The sequence below is a fragment of the Rhizophagus irregularis genome, chromosome 12 (assembly GCF_026210795.1).
Source record: "Rhizophagus irregularis chromosome 12, complete sequence".
Taxonomy (NCBI): domain Eukaryota; kingdom Fungi; phylum Glomeromycota; class Glomeromycetes; order Glomerales; family Glomeraceae; genus Rhizophagus; species Rhizophagus irregularis.
In genome coordinates this window covers 3,620,051-3,640,268 of record NC_089440.1, presented here as the reverse complement: position 1 = coordinate 3,640,268, position 20,218 = coordinate 3,620,051, and the positions used below count along the sequence as shown (strand labels likewise).

Genomic DNA, 20,218 nt, shown 5'->3' with positions numbered 1-20,218 from the left:
GCAGAACAGAATTTTGAAACTCGTGTTAACAACAACAATGTCTCAGCCAATTGTGCCTCCTTTTACTAAGGAAACTGCGAATTTGAAGGTGAAGAATGCGCAAAATTTGTGGAATACTAAGGATCCGTATAAGGTTGTTAAAGCTTATACTAAGGATTCTATGTACGTATCTTTCGTTTTTTGATTTGACAACGTGACAACGTTTGGACGAAAGAATTGATGTCAACATTACTTTAGCTGGCGCAATCGTGATAAGTTCTTTACCGGGCACGAGTCGATCATTGAGTTCTTGAAAGACAAGTGGTCTAAAGAGTTGGATTATAAGTTGAGGAAAGAGTTGTTTTCATGGACGGATAATAAGATTGCGGTAGAGTTTTGGTATGAGTATCATGATGACCAGGGGCAAGTAAGTAATGGATTCATTGCCATAATTACGAATTTTTAGAACTAATCCATTATACATTTTGTTACGATTGTAATTATAGTGGTATCGTAGTATGTACCCGATTTTATATATCCATGTGCTTTTGTTTATAGTTAGATAAGGATCTAATGTGCCCTTTTCTTACAGCTTACGGTATTGAACATTGGACATTTGATGAACAAGGACTTATGCAACGTCGAAACATGAGCGCAAATGATATTACTATCAACGATGAAGAGCGTTGGTTTAAAGATGTTGATGTGGATGATGTTGATGTACCGATTTAGTCATGACTTTCGTAGTCATCTTTCATTACCATAGTATTTACTATTGTTTAAGGAAATAACATTGTCGATTTACAAATACCTTTATTTTCAATTAAATTATTTGAATGATTGTATTATGTATTATTTCACATGATTTATCTCTAGTCAAATCAAAAATAAAGTATTTTATCAGATTTAATATTCTAGTCAATATAATTTGTTTGGAAGCAGAGTATTATTGGAATCATCAAATATTACTAAATTATTCGTTTCTTGATAATCTGAAGAATTTTTTTTAATGAAAATGAATTAATTTCAATTGATGTTTTTTCTTGATAATTTGAAGATTTATAATGACAAATGAATTAATTTCAAATTAATGATTTTTTTTTTCCTCAATAATTTAATTAAAAAAAAGATTCCAATTCTAATCATATCATTTTAATGAAACAAAGTCCAATTATTTTTAATAGTAAATAAAGATTACCTACACGTAATTCTCAACCTAATATCATCCCATGCCATTATCATGATTCATCATACTTGGTAACCCTAATGAATTTCCTACAATGGTATTATTTCCATAATTATTACCGCTCATGATTCCTCCCATATTATTAGCTAATCCACTGCCAGCTAGCCCATTTCCTCCTCCACCCATAACAGTGCTAGTCAATGAACTTCCAGCTAATGAATTTCCAGACAATGAGTTTCCAGTCAATGGATTTCCGGCTAATGGATTATTTCCCATTCCATTTCCACCAGCACTTGGATATCGCATCATGCCGTAAGCATTTGTTGTTCCAAATCCAGTACCACTTATTCCTGCACCAGTGCCTCCACCTCCTATATATCCTGCATATCCAACATTTTGTAATTGTTGAAGTTGTTGCTGCTGAGACATTCCATATTGATCCCCAATTCCAATTATTGAAGGCAATATTCCTGATCCTTGTATATTTCCAGCCCCTCCGTTTCCAGCACCCGTATTTCCCATTGACATATTTCCAATCCCAACCAAAGGTGGTAATGATACTTGATATGATTGTTCTGAGTTTGTTGAAGCATTCATCATTGCATAATCGGAAATATTACTTGTAGTGGACATGTTCTGATGTTGGGGAGTGGGGTGATGTTGTTGATAAGTTGTAGAAATTGTTGCAGTTGGCATCATAGAATTGGTGAATCGATTTGCAGATTGTTGAGAATTCTGCTGTGGTTGATGCAACTGCTGTGATGTTTGTTGTTGGAGCATTTGCTTTTGTTGAGGAGATTGTTGGGATTTTTGTTGGTGTTGAACTTGCTGCGGATGTTGGGGTTGTGGTGGCATTGTTGGTGGTGGTGGTTGCTGTTGCTGTTGCTGTTGCTGCTTTTGATATAACTGATATTCTGGTGAATTACTTATCACAGCTCCTATAATGCTGCTATTGGGAGGTTGTCCCATTTTAAATTGACGTGGTGGCGATGTCGAACTTGGATCTAACATATGACTGGTAGTTATAGTACTAGAATTATTATTATTGTTAGATGCATTATTGCTAGCAAGAACTGCGAGCGCTGGATTGGTACCAATTCTTTGAAATTTTTTTTGATGGGCGAAAACCTGGCTAGCTCGCTGAAGAAGAGTATTTATTTTTTGTCCAAAACTACTACGAGGTATAGGTAATGGAGATAGGTCAGGAATCATCTTTTGCTTGAATTCTTGTAAATCCGGCTATATTTAATATAAATTTTTATTACAAATTACAAAAAAAAACTAGGTCAATTGAATTAAATAATGATGAAACATATAATTGAATAATTACGTTACGGGAATTTCCATTATACTCATCTGCTACAGTTGCTAAATATGATAAATTAGCCTGAAGACGTGATTTATACCTGGTTTGAGATCATAAAAATTAAATATTTAAAAATTAATGACAAATAATAATATAAAAATATGATTTTATAAAGCCTTACATTGCCAAATCCTGATCATTGGTTATTCCTTTATTTTGATAGTCAATACAAACACGGATCAATTCGTAATTTATTTCAAGGATCTAGATATAAATTAATTCACACTGATTAGATTTTTTCTCATATTAAAATTTTAAAAATAATAAAATAATGTACCAATTGAACACATTTTTGAGTATAATCAACTAGCGTAAAAAAAAAAGGACAAATTGTTAATATTTTATTTGTAAAAAATAAAAGAGATTAAAAATATTTAGAATTACTATAATTACTATATTCTGGAGTTCTATTTTGATTGTTTCCAATAGTAACTCCACCATTTGTATTAATAGGTGTGTTTACATTCGCATTTACGTTATTATCTGCTTGTTTAATATTTGGTTTCCTAACATTTGAACCGACTATAGGAGTATTTTGTGCCTGTATAAAATTATTATTAGTTTCGGAACTCTGTGTGTGATAAAGAGACTTGGATGAAGTTGTAGCAACATTAGAAGCATTTAAAGTTGTTGGCGGAGTTGCTATCGTGGCTCCTGAAATAATTGTCTGATTAGAGACGAGTTGCTGATCTGAGCCCATCCAGGGATAAGTAGGGTGGTGCTGTTGAATTTCATAACCAGTACTCATTTGCTGTGTATTAGCTCCCGTAAAGGAACCATTTCCATTTGCTTGTAGGTACTGAGAAGGAAAATCACCGCTCATTATTTTTTTTGATGAATTTTTCTCAAATTCTGTCAAGTTTATAAATTAAATGATTTAAATGATCATCCCAAATCAGATGATCTCGAGTAAATCAGCTCGCAAATCCTTCACTCATATTATTAGCATTTAATATGTAAAGTTTAAATATAATAAATAAAGTTCTTCTATATATATTATTTATAATTATGCAATGTAAAAGATTGTGAAATTTTACAATTATAGTAGATGTTTTAAAAAAATCAGGTTAATATATATATAATATATAATATATCAAATATATATAATATATTAATGCATAATATCAAAAGTAATATTATTATTATTTAATTCTTAAATCAAATAAATTGCAAAAAAATCTAAAATAATATTATTAAAGCAAAAGTATATTAGTATTTTTAAAAAGTTGTATAAAAATTATATTATATTTATTATACATCTAATATTAAAAAATTAAATTTTTCTATATAAGTTAATTTAATTTAAATTTTTATAAAAGTCAATCTAATTTAAATTTAAAATATATTATTATTAAATTATTAGGAAAATACCTTTTCTACTGCTACCAGTCCTGCGAACCTAATGTATCTTTTCTGATCAGCTTTATTGAATTTACCAACAGCTTCCTTGTACTTTTCTACTGCCCTATCTAGTGTTCCTTATGAGTCAAGTTAAGTCGAATTTCAAATCAATTTTTATATGATAAAATTTATATTATTTATGTTATGTGAGTCTATGCAAGTCATTTCGAGTCGTATATGCAAAACACTAGCCCTATTGTAGGAAAATATCATTAATAGACTAATATTTTTGTTAGATTAATTATATATTATGGTAAAATATGGTAAAATGTAATACAAATACCTTAAATATAATATTTGTATAAAAAAATTTATAATACTTTTTATTTTTTATAAAATTATATATTATTATTACTATTATTTTATTTTATTTTTCAGTATATTAAAGTTATTTGTTATACTTTATTTTTAAAAAAAAAGTCACATATATAATTACCAAAAGATCAAATGTAAGTAATATAAATCTACTACTGCTATATAATAAAAATAGAACAAATAATCTTTATTATTATTATTATTTAATAAATTATGTAATAATATATAGTAATTTAATATAATTTCAATTTATTAGGATATTTAATTTACTTTAACAAAATATATTAAATAAACTTTAAATTTTAAATATATATTTCAAAATATACTTTAGCATTTTTTTTTTAATATAGATTCAAATTATACTTTAATAAATATTATTTAAAGTTTAATTTAAATATATTTATAAGTATATTTAAGTGATATAACTTTAGTTTTTTTAAACTTTTTTGTTATTTTTTATTAAATTATAATGATAAAAAAATTATCAGCTTAAAGATTAAATAAACCTTTATTTAAAAATATAGTATAAAACAAATATTATTAAATATTCCAATTACATAATTGATTTGTATAAGTAGGCAGGTAATTAGAGTTAAATAAAGATAGGTAAGCAATAAGTATATAGATTAATATAAATTAGTATAGAAGACTATGTCAAATTAGCAATGGGAATTAGTTTAAATAAATAATATTGTTTAAAATTCCAAAATTTATAGATTTATTAAAAAATCATTGATCAGATTTTAATAATTAATAATTTACTTTATAAAATATAAAATTTTAATTATTTACATATTGTCTATTTATTCACTTTTGAATTAAATTTTAGAAACTATAGTATTTATGATTTCATTATATAAATAATAATTCTTTTTTGATGAATGTCTTGATTACTATCAAGCTAATTAGTGATTCAAAAAATATTCACTCATTTTCCAATTCGCTAGAAAACAAGAGCCCTTTTTGGGTAAGGTAAAATCTGTATCACAGATGTTGATCGACCAATCTGCTTTATATTTATCAAACTGAATTATTTCTTTTTTTCTTAGACAAATCGATAAATGGAAAATATTCAAATAAAAATTGATAACTCAAATTTGATGCGACTTATAGGTCCTAATATAACAAAGGACGAAAGTGACATTTTAATCAAGAATAATTCTCTTGATTCAGAAAACAAAAATTCAGTAAAAAGGCGTAAATTAGATAAAGATTCTCATAATGATTCAATATCAAAAAACAATAAACCTAAAGACTTGGACGATGTAATATATTATTTTGAGGATGGTAATAAATACTTATAATTAATTTAAGTTTTTATTTATTTATTTATGTTGAAATTAATATTTTTATAGGTCTTCGTAAAGTTAAACCTTATTATTATGAGTATCAAGCATTTGCAAAAGGACGATGGTTGGGTCGAAGTATTTTTGATATTTTCTGTACAGAATTTCGTGATCGATCAAGAGACTATTATGTAAAATATTATTTTATTGTCATTCATTTCATCTTTTAATCAAACTCGAAAGTAAAACTTTCTTTTTTAGGCCTATGCCATCGAGACAGGCTTGATTACAATTAATGAGAAAATCGTTACAAAAGAAAAAATTGTTAAGAATCAGGATATTATCGGACATAAAATTCATAGACATGAGCCTCCAGTCACAGCTGACCCAATAAAATTAATCAGTATGGAAAATGATTTGATTGTGATTGACAAACCAGGAAGTGTGCCTGTAAGTATTTATTGTCGCTTTTTTTCCTAACCTTACTATTTGATGTTATTTAATTTACTGATAATATGTATTGTAGGTTCATCCATCCGGCAGGTTAGTAGATAATTACCTTAAAAAAAATTCCCGATTTGATAGAAAACATTGATATAATTTTATATTTGAACTTCGAAGATATCGACATAACACTGTTTTACACATTTTACAAAAAGAGTTCGGGTTTTCGAATCTTTATAGTAAGTTGCCTAATCATTTTCAAAACTATCATTTTAATATATGTTATGCTTAATTGATTCTTATTAAAGCCTTGAACAGACTTGATCGTTTGACATCGGGAATAATGTTTTTGTCTACAAATAAAGAAAAAGCTCAAGAATTTGAACAATTAATGCAAGAACGTAAAATTCACAAAGAGTATCTTTGTCGCGTTATTGGAGAATTTCCTACGTAAGTCTATTTAAAGATTTTTGTGATTTGTAATTAATAACCTTTTACTAACTTAATTAAATTATTTACAGGGGCGATGTGAGATGTGATAAACCAATTATGACCGTATCACATAAACTTGGATTAAATGTTGTACATCCGAAAGGGAAACCTTGTACAACAATATTTCGTCGTGAGAGTTATAACGGTCGAACAAGTGTTGTTAAATGTATCCTTTAGATTAATATATAGTTTTTTTTATGTGCAATCTATATCTTTAACTAAACTAATTGTACATCATTAAATAGGTATTCCGATTACTGGCCGAACACATCAAATTCGTGTTCATCTTCAGTATTTGGGTTACGTGATTGGCAATGATCCATTGTATAATCATCATGTCTGGGGTCAACAAAAAGGAAAAGGTGGAATCGATGAAGTTTCAACAAAATCTGTTATCAATAATCTTATAAATGAAGGTATAAACCAAGAAGAATGTCTTGTATTGAATTTACCTACGAAACAAAATTCTGATATTACTACAAGTAATGTTATGAATGTAGAATCATCAGAACAAAGTCAAAGATTTAAAGATAAATCATTAGGAAAATGTGAAGAATGTACCATTCCAAATTTTCCAGATCCTAAACCGGATCAATTATTTATTTGGTTGCATGCATTAAAATATGAAGTTAGTGGATGTAAATACGAAACTCAATTACCATATTGGGCGAAAGATGATTTTGATGGAGATATAAATATAAAATAATTTACGTGTAAAATAAAGTATAATTTTATGGAGCCTGCTCACGTTTAAACTATTTACGATATCATGTACATGAAACAATAGAAGCATACTTCAACGATTTCAGGTAAAGCGGATGAATGGAACAACTACTCATAGATAGATAAAAGCAGATTTCGAACTACATGACAATATTGTTGTCAGCTTTTCATATATTACTGAATAATCATTTAATTGTTCGCTATTCATGATTTTACTATAGTGATTTTATAATAATAATTCAACTTGTTACAAATAGATACTCCAATTGCAAAATCTATCTTCCTGTCATAATTTAGTTATGTAAAAAAAGAGCTTTTGTCCTAAATTATATCATTGAGCTTGTACTTGAGAGTGAGCTTTCTCTTGAATTTTATTTTAAATGGGCCAAATAAAGATGATATTGTGGTTAAACTACTTATGTCGAAGTGTTTTAAAACAAGTCTAATAAATGTCACTTGATATAATTATCACTATTTTAACTCCATCTTGACGAAGGATTAACATTAGTTTTAGTTATTCTGTATACATGTTTAAAACGATAACTTTAAATAATTGACATTTATCATTTATTCTTTAACATATAAATCAGTGAGTTACAAGCCGATCAAATATTAATATTGGGGTATCATCATATTTAAAAAAAATAAAGTTTTGATTTCTTCAAAGTTCTCATACTCTAAACCTTAAATAGATTGACTGATCATCAAAACATACCCTCTATATAAGGCAACAGGTAATAAAACTAACATAATTCGTGTTGAACAGATAAAATAAATATAGTAAACATATAATTTATTATCCAAATATGTAAAATAGATTATTGAATATTAAATTCCTAAATATGACTATAGTATGTTTACTTAAATCGGTTAGTGTAAATTGTGTAAAATGCAAATATAGCAAATATAAATACTTTACTCCAAAATAATTATTTCTTTTTAGGTTTAACCGGTTTCTTCTTTTCTTTGGATTTTCTGGTGACAACCACTTTTCTTTTAATGTCCTTAAACTATTGATTTATATTAGTTCTTTTATTTTATTTTATTAGCGTGTGAAAATAATCGCTTGTTTTTTAGTATTTTTACGTATCTAATATTATAGTACTTTATCGATCAAAAAAATAAACCCAAAAAATTACCTAATAATGAGATTAATGAAAACTTATATAAATTCTAGTACAATTATATTATCATTTTTACTATGTGTGTTTAATGCTTCAGAATCTTTACTTGTTGGTATAGCAAATTTAAGACAAGAAACAAAACCGAACTCAACAAAAATAATATTTTTGGTAGAATTGGTCAAAATCGTCGGTAAGTAGCTCAACAATTTTTACATCTTGGTCTTTTAATCTTTCTAACTTTATATATTAACATACACTTATATATACATATGTATATGTTTATTTAAGTATCGATTATATTACTTTCAATAGAATTAGGATGTTTTTCAGGAGGAATATCACAGGAAACAGCATTTTCACAATATCGAAAGTCCAATTCAATAATCAATTTTGCACCACTAATTCAATCTTTAAAATCCATCTTCACAGATAGTACAACATTATTATTCGGTATACCAGCCATGGCTTATTTCATCAATAACAATCTTGTCTTTTTGATTTTAAATTTAATGAATCCACCAACTTTTACCGTTCTTAGTAATCTGAAAATCCTTACTACAGGATTATTTTCTTATATATTTTTAAATAGAATTTTAAGTACAACGCAATGGATATCATTAGTGTTATTATTTATTGGTACAACAATAGCACAAATTCAATTTTCTTCTGAAGGATCATTTGAATTCACTTCGCCATTTGGATTCCTTTTAATATTAATATTCTCATCAATATCAGCTGGAGCTTCAGTATATACTGAATATGTAATGAAAGATAAATTTGGCAACGAATCAATCAATTTACAAAATATCAAATTATATTTATTTGGTGTACTGTTAAATGGACTTGTTTATTTCACTTTATCATATCGATCAGACGATGGTTTCTTTCTTACTTTGTATCCGATTCACTATGCTATAATCATATCTGTTTGTTCTCTTGGTTTGATTACGAGTGCTATAATTAAATATAGCGGAAGTATAACTAAAGTTTATGCGAGTAGTTTAGCAATGTTTTTTAGTGGATTTGTATGTTATTATATATTAGAATTTTCTCCCAATATTAACTTTTTCTTGGGTGCTTTGATTTGCTGTTTATCTGTTCATATGTATAGTACTGGTGGATTAGATCAATATAATGTTATTAGATCTAAAGAGCAGGAAAGTAGTTTAATAAATGAGGATTTAGAAGAAAATATTGGACTCGAGAAAAAAATATTTTATTAACTAAAGAAAAGGTGATTTTTTTTTCGAGACGATAACAGAACTTTTATTTTTATTAATTCTTATCAGTTTGTATGGAAAAAAATTACGGTTGGCACCAATTATAAAATTGGTTATTTCTCTTTAATTATTTAATTAGATCTATTTTTAGATAACAAAAAATTTTTTTTTATTTCTAATTTAGAATGCGATAGAACTATATATATTATCGGTATAAAAAAACAGTAAATAAGACAGTATATAAAATGCCCACTTTAACATGCATAATCTTAACTTCTATAAATAAATAAATGAATAAGTAATAGTTCTCTAATAGATATATGTCCTCTAAAATATATAATTGTGTGTAAAATAATAATTAGACTTTTTATATTATTAAACTGTATTTTAAAATACTTTTTTTTTAAAAAAAAAGTTTGAAATTTTCATTATTATTATTTACTATTATTATTAAGGAGTAGATGTCATTTTGACGCCAAAATTAGGTACATTAATGTTTTTTGGGACCGCACCAAATTTATTATCCAAATCCTAAAGATAAAAAAATGGGTTAAATCATTTTTATAAATACAGTTTGATTAATATTATCTTAATTTAACTTACTAGCAAAATTTTTAAAGCATTTCTGCTTTTTAAATGACTAAGATCTCCGATAACATTAACAGGTTTTTCCTTTTCAAATTTATCATTGCTAGCACTCCAAGGAAATGAACGTTGTAATAACTCATAAACCATCAGAGTTGCACCAAATTGTGGTGAAGATCTAAATACTCTAGCTGGTCCTCCTTTAAAGAATGCTTTAAATCCTTCTTCCGCTAATATCTTTCTTCCTGCATCCATTATACCACTATAAGCTGTCTGTCCTTTTCTTGCTTCTACTTGTAGTCTTGTTTTAATTACATCACATGGTGTTGTAAGATATGCTGCTGGCATACCTGCTATTGCTCCTGATAATAATAATTCTCCCATATTTAATTTTTTATCTGGCCCTTCTTCAAAAACATCTGATTTAAGATGTGAATAAACTGGAAAATAAATGGCTGAAAATGGTACATCTCTTAATAAACATGCTGCCGCTCCTTTATATAATCCTACTATTCCAAGATTTCTTACTATCCATAATGCAGATCTATGTTGTACATTCGATATATTCTTTGCCATTTCTCCTTGTATCTGAAGTCGAATTTTTACAATTTCCAATGGGTTCGTAAAAATCTATGTATGAAAAAATTTGAAGAATTTTTTTTTTTTGACTGAGTATAAATGTAAACATCTTTTTAGTTGTATACTTAATATACTTAATTAACTTTAATGTACATAAAAATGTGTTCTCTCTCTTAACTTACCACTTGACAACCACCTGCAGCACCACCAGATAAAATTTCATATTTTAGTGGGAGCTTTCCATTGTTATCCTTCAATTTCGATCTTAAATAATCATTTACCGTTAATTTAATGGCTTTCTCCGGTGCAACACCCTAGATAATATAATACAAGAATAAAAGTGAGAATAAGAAAAATGTTCACGTGATTATATATATTTATCTTCCTACTCACGACTAATTGAGGACCAAGACCACTATAAAGTCCCATAAATCCTTCATGTTTTATCACTTTTTTAAAACAATCAATGCTATTTCTATATAATAATTCCCCTACAACTCTTGATCGCTGATTTTGCATTCTGGTTTTCACCAAATCAACTGGATAAACAGCAGTGGCACCAACGGCACCAGCAATTGATGCAAGAAAAAAATAATACGACTGATGCAAAACTTCCCACAAAATTCCTTGATGTTTCTGTGTTGTAATTTGGACAATTGGTCTTTGATCTGCTGGTTTTTGCCATTTTGGATCCAATAATTGTGCAAAATCTCGTCTACCTAACCTTCCTGAAGGATTTCCAAGTCCAGCAAAATGAAATATTATGTCAGCTTCTAATGGCGTAAATAAAGAAAATCTTGTTTCTTTTGCTGCAGTGTTAAGAAAATCATTCTTTGTAATACGTCGATCATTACTTTCTGATATGGCTTTCAATACGATCCTTTCAACCATGTCCATCTGTCTTACTACATTATGAAACGCTATAACTGTAGCATAATTTATTTCATTACTAGTAGATATATTACATAATGTAGGTAAATGTTCTATAACATAATCAGATAATTTATGTTTCGCAATAGAGATAATGATCTTCTTGAAAGATTCAGGAGAGATATAACCAGATCCTTCTTTATCATAATATCTAAATTCTTGCCTCAATCTTTCAGCTTGTAATCCTTTTAATAATTGAGTGAATTCTTCATAATTTAGATCATGTTTTTTACTATTATTCCATCCAACATAATATTTTAACCAATCACAATCAAAATTAAAAGGTACGCTATCAGATCCTATGTTTGAGGCAAGAATCTCTCTAAATTGTTCAACGGTAATCTTCCCTTTACCTTGAACATCAAATAATCTAAAAGCGATTTCGTATTCTGCATCAGGTTTTGACAATAAATTTTCAAATACCATAAAATCTTGAAGTGATAATAAACCTTTTCCATTCTTATCCGCTATTCTAAATAATAAAGCAAATTGTTCTTTTTGTATTTTTTGATAATCTTCTCCCGGAGCTATAGCTTGAATAAAATCTTCTTGATTCATATATTTTTGTCCATTAATTTTTATAGACGAAAATTTGTCAAATTTTTCTTTTTGCAAAACATATTGTTGTTCTGGAGTAAAAATGCTACTACGTACAGAACGTATACGTTCTAGTGAAGATGCTGCCGGTTCTGATCGTTGTGACATATTATCAAATAATTTTTGTAATTAAATAAAGGATAAATATATTTTTTTTAGCCGGGAATTATTTTTATATAATAGATAAGTGTTTATATATAAAAAATATAAAAAAAAGAAAAAGAAAAAAAAATTTTTTTTTATTCGAAAAAATTGTTGTGTGCCTTATATATAAAAATAAGGTTAAATCCATTGTTTAACAGACCCCGGAAGTAAGGTATATATGCCTTGCTATTCATTTTTTCCTTAAGGTTAAGAGAAATCGGGAAAAAAAAATTTTTTTTTTATATCCGAAAACTTTTGTAAAAACCAATCCAAAGTGTTAGAAATCCATTCAGAAAGGACAGTGTAACTTTTAGCACATGATACTTAATTATTTTTTTATACGTTTATATAGAAAGAAGTTTTATTTGTTGTGCCAAAAAAATGACAGAAACAACGCCAACGCCAAATATAATAGATTCATCATTTGCGTAACCATCCGGGCGACGGTATTCGATAGCAAAAAAATTTTTTTGTGTTGATACAATTACAGAGATGCAACAAAATAATCAAATAATGAGTCATTAAAATTACGTAGATCTCCTTAAAAAAAAGTTACACTAGATGATGTTTAAAATACCCGTGGAAAATCATGTAAGTCAACGGAACATAAATACACAAATTACCACGATTGGTAATTAACACATGCTCATTGAATTATTAAATTTAATAAAGATCATATAGATCTCAGTCATCTCCCGCATTTCTCTGAGTAAAAAAATTTATTTCCGGTGACTTTTTTTCCAAAAAAAGTAATTGATTAAATTTGATTCTATATAGAATATTGCAAATCTGCAATATAAATTTATTGATTTGTTAAATGTATTTTAAAATTTTAAGTGTATTTTAAGTATATTTTTAAAATTTTAAGTTTATTTTGAATAGGGATTCTATTTTCTGAATTGAATCTCACTAACCACGTACGCGCTATTCTTGAATTCATCAGTGTTAGTACGTTTGCCCAACGTGGATTTACCACCCAATACATTTAACAACTATCAATGTATTTAATTTTCCTAATATTTTCTTTTCTTGGAGCATAGTTAACTGAAATGGATTTGGTGCAATAACTTAAATCAAGACTAGTTATTCATTCTCTAAAAGAGATCAATAGATACCTAATTTGAAATAGTTGCACACATTTAAACTAATAAGTATATTATTGTTGGAATAATCGAGTGTCAAGATTAAGATTTATTCAGTATTCGAAATAGAACTTAGTAAGATCACTTATTAGACTGATCAGATTTATTTAGACAGTCAATTACAGATAAAGTTTAGGAAGTTTTGACTAAGTTTAGTAAACTAATTCACATTAAATTTATTAATTTTCACATTAGTTGCAGTAGCGAAAGTGGACATGGAGGCAGGTGTATAAGGTGTATTGGATTCAGACACATATATAACGCTTTATAAGGATATTTGGCTCGAATAAAAAAATGTTACTGCGAGTAAAAAAATACCAAGTGAGGGAATTTATTCTGTCGCGCTTTATATAAAATGAATTCAACCGTTCGATTTCGGCAATGATATCATAGAGACCTAGCGATGCAGCAAATTTAGCATTATTTTGACTACGGCAATACTGTAAGATATATTCTGAATTCTCAGATGCAATGGGATCATGAGTCATGACACTTCCAAATCAGTTAAGAAAAGAAATTTTTATAGCAGAGAGGAGAGGAAGTAATCCTATTAGAAATAAAAATATATATTTCGAATTTTTTGAAGTTAAAAAAGATTTTTTCATTGTTTTCATCAAAAAAACTAGTATAGTATTAGGATTAAAGATATATTTACAAATAGACATTGAACATACGTGAATCTTCAGGAACAAATTACATATCTCGATGTAAGCCAGATACGTTTAATACAGAAGATTATGAGTATGCAACCAAAAAAAAACATCAGCCTTATGTTACGAATCCAACGTTCATCATCCGGAGGGGAAAAATAGCCAGGTATATGTTTGGCACATCAGCCCGAGGTGGGCCAGCGTCAAACAGCGTGAAGATAGCCGACAGGAGATCAAAAACTATGAGGGTATTGGAATGGAGTTCAAACACCAAGAGAAAGCTTGAAGTGCAATTACTCCTTGGGGAATTGTGCCGAGTCGGTACCCTTCGAATTGCGAACCCGAAAAAAATGTTGTAGTTATGTATACGCAAAGTAAGAACGGTAGTGATCAGTGATGAACTCGTGTACAAGATGTCAGAAAGTAGCGGACGAACTGAGTCGGAAGGGCTGGGCCGTAGTGTGTCTATGGTAGTTGATACATTCGTTGATGAATCCGTCCGCCGTAATATCGCAGTTTCTATTCATATTACTCTCGTCGACAGTAAAGATCTAGAAACGCTACTTCTATGAATTTGTCGCAGAATTTGATTTTGATCACATTATTGTAATCAGAGAAGTAAATTATGGGCTACTCTTTCTAGGTTGCTACGGATGAGTTTTTAAATGGGAAGAAGTGCAACAAGTTTGTGAGTTTGTTGTATTAGGGGACTCATTAGGGGAGTTGGAGTATAAATTGAAATCCAATAAACGGCTAGATTGGGTAGTATGGACTGCGGAATATGATGGTATCATGAATAAAACACTTCATGGTATGTCCAAATGCATTATTATAATGGGAGTGAAGAAATGCTAATTTTTTTTTATTAACTTCTTTTCAGATTATGATTTAGAGATGTTTGAAAAAGCAAGAAATACAAGAGCTGCGAAAACAAGAAGAATAAAAGTCGGACTATTATACATGATTATATTTTCGAACAATATGATTCTTACTCTCAGGGGATTTATCCGCACACGCACTATCCTTTAACAAACCAACGATTACGCCCAAAACCTTCCTCACACCCTTACACAAAGTATGATACTCCTCCATCCCTTTCAAAGCATCATCGGTTAAATCGATTGCGAGAGGCAACTTACTGCATTTTGATATGACTCCGAGAGTGTACAGTAAGAAGTGCCAGTCCTGGCCAGCCATAGATTTAATCAAAAGCATCCTCACTTCTCTTTCTTCCTCTTGTTCGTCTTATGCGCGCGCTTTCGAGCTGGTTGATATTCTGTGCGAACCTAGAAAAGAAATCACGGGTATTAATTCAATGTACAACACTATCGCTATTATTTCAGCAAGAATATCTTTCTGCGCATTTCAGGTGATCGATACACCATACAATATGTCACTTCACAGGTAAAAAACGGGCCCTATTGGACGAACTTTATTAATATGAATGGCTTATTACGTTTTCAGATGGTTGAGGCTTCAAAATCTTGAAGAAATTTTGTTGCGCAAGAATCATGCGGCGCAGTACATTATCATGTTGAGTAAAAAATTGGCGCAGCGGACGATCGCTACACATGACACGATTGCTTTGTTATATGACGTCAAAGCTAACTCAATATCACAGTAAATTTCAATCCCTTCAATTGTAATTTTTTAAAATTATTATAAATTCGAGACAAAACGATGCATATAATTCATGTTTATTCCATCCGGAGAAACAATCACAAAATTATGTGATTCACAATTTTTTCTTTGTTGATATAATGTTACATATTAAAGCTTACAAATATTATTTTTAAGAATAATTTCTAAATCAAGAGATATGTTAGTTAATTAAAAATTAGTATGTAATATATTTCGCCACTTGATGTACAATCAGTTTCACTAGATATTTCGAGGTGAATCTCGGAAAATCCGAAATTTTTTTGATAAAAAGCTTTATTTGATCTTTAATTTGTGTATCAAAAATTGCGATTATGAACAATATATACAATCCTAAAATGAAAAAACTAAATTATTGAAAAAATAATCATTCATCACGATCTTAAAAAATTGTTTCTCTAGACATTAGCATTAGTCTCTGCAGCGATCTTATCAGTAACGACACGAATACTGTTGAAGTGAATTAAAACAATGTTCTTAAAGGATTGCAGATGAAAGAATAATAATACACTATTTTAGAAAATAAGCTCAAACCTGTCTTGCATAGTGACGCTCTTATCGGTACGAGTCTAAAGGAGGTAAAGAAGTTTTAAAATGTACAATCACGTGAAATAACAAAAGATTATCCGTAGTATCTTACGTTAAGACGAATATTAGTGTCGCAACGAGGAGCACCCATTTCGTGCATTTTGTCAATACACTTACGAACAGCACACATCACCTGATCATAGTTACCCTCTATTAAAAACGAAGTTAACAAAATTGTAGATTAATACTAAAACGATAATTTTTAAACAAACCTAAGTTGGTTCCATTGGCGTGCAAGTTAAAGTTCAAGCTGTTTATAATATGTCTTAGTAATAAGTAAAAAACGAATTAGAATATTGCGGATTGCTCACCCAGAATCTAGCAAAACCTTTTGACACTCGACTATGTACTATAAAAGAAATTTTTAAACAAAATAATTATGTCAATATTTCAAAGTTAAAAAAGAGATAACGGAGATAATTATAACTTATTTGTTAAAATATCACTTTTCTCTTTAGACATGATAATAATACATGTATGCATACCTTTGTGGTATTAGTTCCGGCACCCATAGGAATAATGCTGAAATCAGCGAGAACATGACAATTTTGAGTAGTACCAGACATGATTCCGTTGCAATGAATATGTAGACAACAAATAATAAAAGCAAAAAGAGTAGCAAAAAGAAGAAAGAAAAGCGTAGAATAAATTTCTCATATTTCTCATAGAATCATTTTAAAGTAAATTGACTTTTGCCCAATAAGTTGAATTTCATATTCAGTGATATCATTAATTTATCTGATATGTTAAGTATGGGAAAACACTTTATTAACACTTAAAAAAAGAACACATGTTTATTATGAATCTTAAATTAGTATAAGCTAAATAAGTTAAAGGTTTATTATTCATCAATTTCGTCAGAGTTTTTAGCAGCAATGGCAGCTACTTTGTCTCTTCTTTTACGTGCGTAAGATGAAATTATTATGGCAAAGTATAACTACATTAGAGATTAAAAAATTATTTTCGATTATTTTAATTTTGAGTTGATACAATAAAAAAAAAAATAATTAATTAATACATACCGTAAAAAGTATTGTAAGAACAGCAAAAGCAATAGAAAATGTTAAGCTAAAAATATATCCTTGATTACATGCATCGGCTGAATATTCAATTCTAGACGAAGTTTTACTAATAGACCTTATACAATCCTCTATGAACCTTGACTTATACCTTATCACAAGACAGATCACTAATGCACGAGATACAATTTCAGCTCCCACAATAACGTATGCTATTTTGGTATATATTGTTAACATTTTAACTGTTCTCTAAATAAAATTCTAGTTAGTTCAAAAGAAATGAAATAAAGCTATTACAACTTCTTTCGTTACATACCGAACATGTTACGGCAAACAATCCAAATGCTGCTCCAATTGTTATTAGTCCATAATTAATAGTTACTGGAATAACGAATGGATAGACATAACTATACACTTAATATCAAACAAATTATTTGAATTATTTAATGATATGTATTTTTCAAAAAAAAAATATATATATACTAGGTCAAAATAGTTTACCACTTGTTCTTTTATTTGATGTGATGAGAAGTAAACTATTTTGTGCTGTTTCAAGAATTCCATAAATCTATTGAAGTCTTTTGTTAAACATTTACATAAAAAGATTTTTCTTTAAAAAAATGAAGGAAAACTTACAAGCCATATCAACGATATAAATACAACACCAGGCTTTAACTTGATACAAAAACAACAACTGGTAATTTGTGTACTTGCAGCCATTTTTTATTTTGATGAGTTCGTTATAAAATAAAGACAAAAAAAAAATGACAACGACTTTATGGAAGTATCTAAGCCTTGTCAAAAAAACACGTATAAATGAATTAAAACCTACTCCCGCCCGTGGAATTTCCAGATTTAAAAAAATTCACGAGTTGTGTCATTGTGCAACCTTACAGCTAAAGTAGGTCATTCCAAAATTAGGAATCGGATTATTAAAAAATTAAGGAAATAATAAACGAAATATACGCAGTAAACAAACCTCCGTAAAAATTTCTAAGTTGTAACTTTTTTTGATAAATTTATTTCACTTTGATGTTCTCAATTTAAACAATGTAGTACTGTTTGAGATTATATAATTTATAATTTGCAAGAAGTGGATTTTGGATTTTGTTAAATTAAAATATTAATGGGATTGAAAAATAATCATATATTGTACAAAAATTAAGATGAATGTATGCTATGTATGCTAAAAAATGTTTTTGCAAATGCCTTTTTCAATGTCGTATTTAAAGGTGGATTCAAAAAAAAAATATTAAAATAAATGAATGGATGATCAAAAAAATATTCTAGTTAATACGGTTTAGTTAAGAGTCAACAACCCTATCATCATACGTTTTATCAACTTTAATCTTAAATACATTGGATGTACCTGAAGAACTTAATAAATTATTTCGTTTTGAAGAAGCTTCACGTCTCTTCTTCTTTTCCAATTGCTCACAACGCTCTACATAAGTTTGCAATATAATCGAAAAATAAACCTAAAGGGGAAAAAATGAGGTAAATAAAAATTTTAAATAGGAGATCAAATAATTAATATACTTACATGTATAGAACCTTGAAAGAATATAATTAAATACAACCAAATCGATTGAGACATTACTTCATTAACGCAATAATTTATATTATTATTTCCCACTTCATTACAATAACCTATAAATCCATTTTTGCTAACCATAATGGCTACAATTGAGACTATAGCGAGTACAAAATATATAAAAACTGCAAAGAACCATGAAGTATATGAATACACTCGCAATAATGGCGTTGATTTCTGATTAATAGAGAGAATTGAATTGAATTAACTATAATATAATAGTATTGCAAGATATTTGTTAATGCTAACTTACATATATTAATAATGAAGCAAGACCGATTATACTTATAAGAAATAGTATAATAAAGTATACGGACAGAGTTTTCGTCAAAATGGCGACATAATAATATACTATAATAATGAATGTTTAATAATAAAGCTAGCAAAAAAAAATAATAAAATTAAATAATACATACATGACGTCACCACCTCTCCTATATCATCTTTATTTTTTTTGTAGTTTTTCATTGAAGACGTTATGAATAGCGTTGAGAGGATAACTCCTTCTATCATCCATAAAACAGAAGAGATTATGACACCAGGTCGTAATCCTAGGCAGAAGCAGAAATGAGAATATTTGTGTTTCTTCTTATATTTGATTTTTTCCATTATGGATTTCTATTACAAACTGGAAGGTAAGTGAAAATGGTTTATGTTAAAGTGAATTAAAAGAATAGCTTGATTTAAATGTTTAAATAACAAAAAAGAGGGACAAGAATAAAAACGGATCAGAAAATTGGTTTTTTTTTTAAAAAAAAGAGAAAATTTTCTTTAAAAGAATGTTAAAATAATATCTATTTTTTGACCATTATAAGAATATGAATGAAATTACATTTTCTTTTTTTTTTGAAAGGATATAAAGGCGAAGAATTTCGGGAAAATCATCAAAAAAATCATAAAGGATCAACATCTGTGATACAATCACATTTTTTTCTATGCAACTTTAATTTGAAATTTGTCTGTTGTAAAACAGATTGTTTTAACAAAGAACAGCGCTAAACTAAATTTTTATGACAAAAATCGCTGTTTTTGCACCAATCAATATCCGAATAAGGGCTGGTCCATTTGGCGTGTAACTTTACAATGGTGCGAAATTCTAACATATATTAAAAAGATCCAAATTGGAATATAGAAAGAAAAGGAGAACTGTTTACTAAATTTGATTAACAAAATTGTCACATAAGATGCCGATCAA

At 28.4% G+C, this 20,218-nt stretch overlaps 9 protein-coding genes across 10 annotated transcripts; 4 read left to right on the top strand and 5 right to left on the bottom strand.

The window, feature by feature from the left end:
* OCT59_004316 (uncharacterized protein) lies at positions 1–906 on the top strand. Of its 2 annotated transcripts, XM_025322411.2 has the most exons (4): positions 1–162; positions 238–406; positions 486–495; positions 572–906. In XM_025322411.2, exons 1-4 carry the CDS (start codon positions 38–40, stop codon positions 709–711), a joined length of 444 nt encoding a protein of 147 aa, XP_025166362.1. In that variant the 5' UTR covers positions 1–37; the 3' UTR covers positions 712–906. The 2 variants fall into 2 exon arrangements, with proteins under 2 accessions (XP_025166362.1, XP_065996817.1); XM_066148195.1 differs by having other exon boundaries at positions 238–495.
* On the bottom strand, positions 761–3,378 carry OCT59_004315 (uncharacterized protein). Its single transcript, XM_025322410.2, has 5 exons — positions 2,925–3,378; positions 2,809–2,837; positions 2,653–2,735; positions 2,496–2,571; positions 761–2,404 (listed from the first exon to the last, which is right to left on the bottom strand). Exons 1-5 carry the CDS (start codon positions 3,352–3,354, stop codon positions 1,202–1,204), a joined length of 1,821 nt encoding a protein of 606 aa, XP_025166361.1. The 5' UTR covers positions 3,355–3,378; the 3' UTR covers positions 761–1,201.
* Positions 3,379–5,295: 1,917 nt separating this feature from the next.
* On the top strand, positions 5,296–7,223 carry OCT59_004314 (uncharacterized protein). Its single transcript, XM_066148194.1, has 8 exons — positions 5,296–5,534; positions 5,603–5,724; positions 5,795–5,983; positions 6,060–6,076; positions 6,155–6,216; positions 6,286–6,427; positions 6,499–6,635; positions 6,715–7,223. Exons 1-8 carry the CDS (start codon positions 5,309–5,311, stop codon positions 7,173–7,175), a joined length of 1,356 nt encoding a protein of 451 aa, XP_065996816.1. The 5' UTR covers positions 5,296–5,308; the 3' UTR covers positions 7,176–7,223.
* Positions 7,224–8,337: 1,114 nt separating this feature from the next.
* On the top strand, positions 8,338–9,539 carry OCT59_004313 (uncharacterized protein; the record flags this gene model as incomplete). Its single annotated transcript, XM_066148193.1, has 2 exons — positions 8,338–8,506; positions 8,605–9,539. The coding sequence occupies 2 exons, from the start codon at positions 8,338–8,340 to the stop codon at positions 9,537–9,539; spliced, it is 1,104 nt and encodes a 367-aa protein (XP_065996815.1).
* Positions 9,540–9,986: 447 nt separating this feature from the next.
* On the bottom strand, positions 9,987–12,335 carry OCT59_004312 (uncharacterized protein; the record flags this gene model as incomplete). The annotated part of the gene is made up of 4 exons (XM_025322408.2): positions 9,987–10,067; positions 10,140–10,751; positions 10,883–11,014; positions 11,094–12,335. The coding sequence occupies 4 exons, from the start codon at positions 12,333–12,335 to the stop codon at positions 9,987–9,989; spliced, it is 2,067 nt and encodes a 688-aa protein (XP_025166357.1).
* Positions 12,336–14,576: 2,241 nt separating this feature from the next.
* OCT59_004311 (uncharacterized protein) lies at positions 14,577–15,192 on the top strand (the record flags this gene model as incomplete). Its single annotated transcript, XM_025328502.2, has 3 exons — positions 14,577–14,706; positions 14,870–14,974; positions 15,044–15,192. The coding sequence occupies 3 exons, from the start codon at positions 14,577–14,579 to the stop codon at positions 15,190–15,192; spliced, it is 384 nt and encodes a 127-aa protein (XP_025166356.2).
* Positions 15,193–16,052: 860 nt separating this feature from the next.
* OCT59_004310 (uncharacterized protein) lies at positions 16,053–17,065 on the bottom strand. Its single transcript, XM_025322407.2, has 6 exons — positions 16,896–17,065; positions 16,722–16,759; positions 16,623–16,660; positions 16,463–16,560; positions 16,357–16,391; positions 16,053–16,272 (listed from the first exon to the last, which is right to left on the bottom strand). Exons 1-6 carry the CDS (start codon positions 16,974–16,976, stop codon positions 16,221–16,223), a joined length of 342 nt encoding a protein of 113 aa, XP_025166355.1. The 5' UTR covers positions 16,977–17,065; the 3' UTR covers positions 16,053–16,220.
* An 85-nt stretch (positions 17,066–17,150) lies between these two features.
* OCT59_004309 (uncharacterized protein) lies at positions 17,151–18,161 on the bottom strand. Its single transcript, XM_025322406.2, has 5 exons — positions 18,066–18,161; positions 17,931–17,997; positions 17,746–17,843; positions 17,433–17,678; positions 17,151–17,347 (listed from the first exon to the last, which is right to left on the bottom strand). Exons 1-5 carry the CDS (start codon positions 18,147–18,149, stop codon positions 17,252–17,254), a joined length of 591 nt encoding a protein of 196 aa, XP_025166354.1. The 5' UTR covers positions 18,150–18,161; the 3' UTR covers positions 17,151–17,251.
* A 263-nt stretch (positions 18,162–18,424) lies between these two features.
* On the bottom strand, positions 18,425–19,887 carry OCT59_004308 (uncharacterized protein). Its single transcript, XM_025322405.2, has 4 exons — positions 19,440–19,887; positions 19,277–19,374; positions 18,973–19,200; positions 18,425–18,907 (listed from the first exon to the last, which is right to left on the bottom strand). Exons 1-4 carry the CDS (start codon positions 19,630–19,632, stop codon positions 18,734–18,736), a joined length of 693 nt encoding a protein of 230 aa, XP_025166353.1. The 5' UTR covers positions 19,633–19,887; the 3' UTR covers positions 18,425–18,733.
* Between the last annotated feature and the right edge of the window lie 331 nt (positions 19,888–20,218).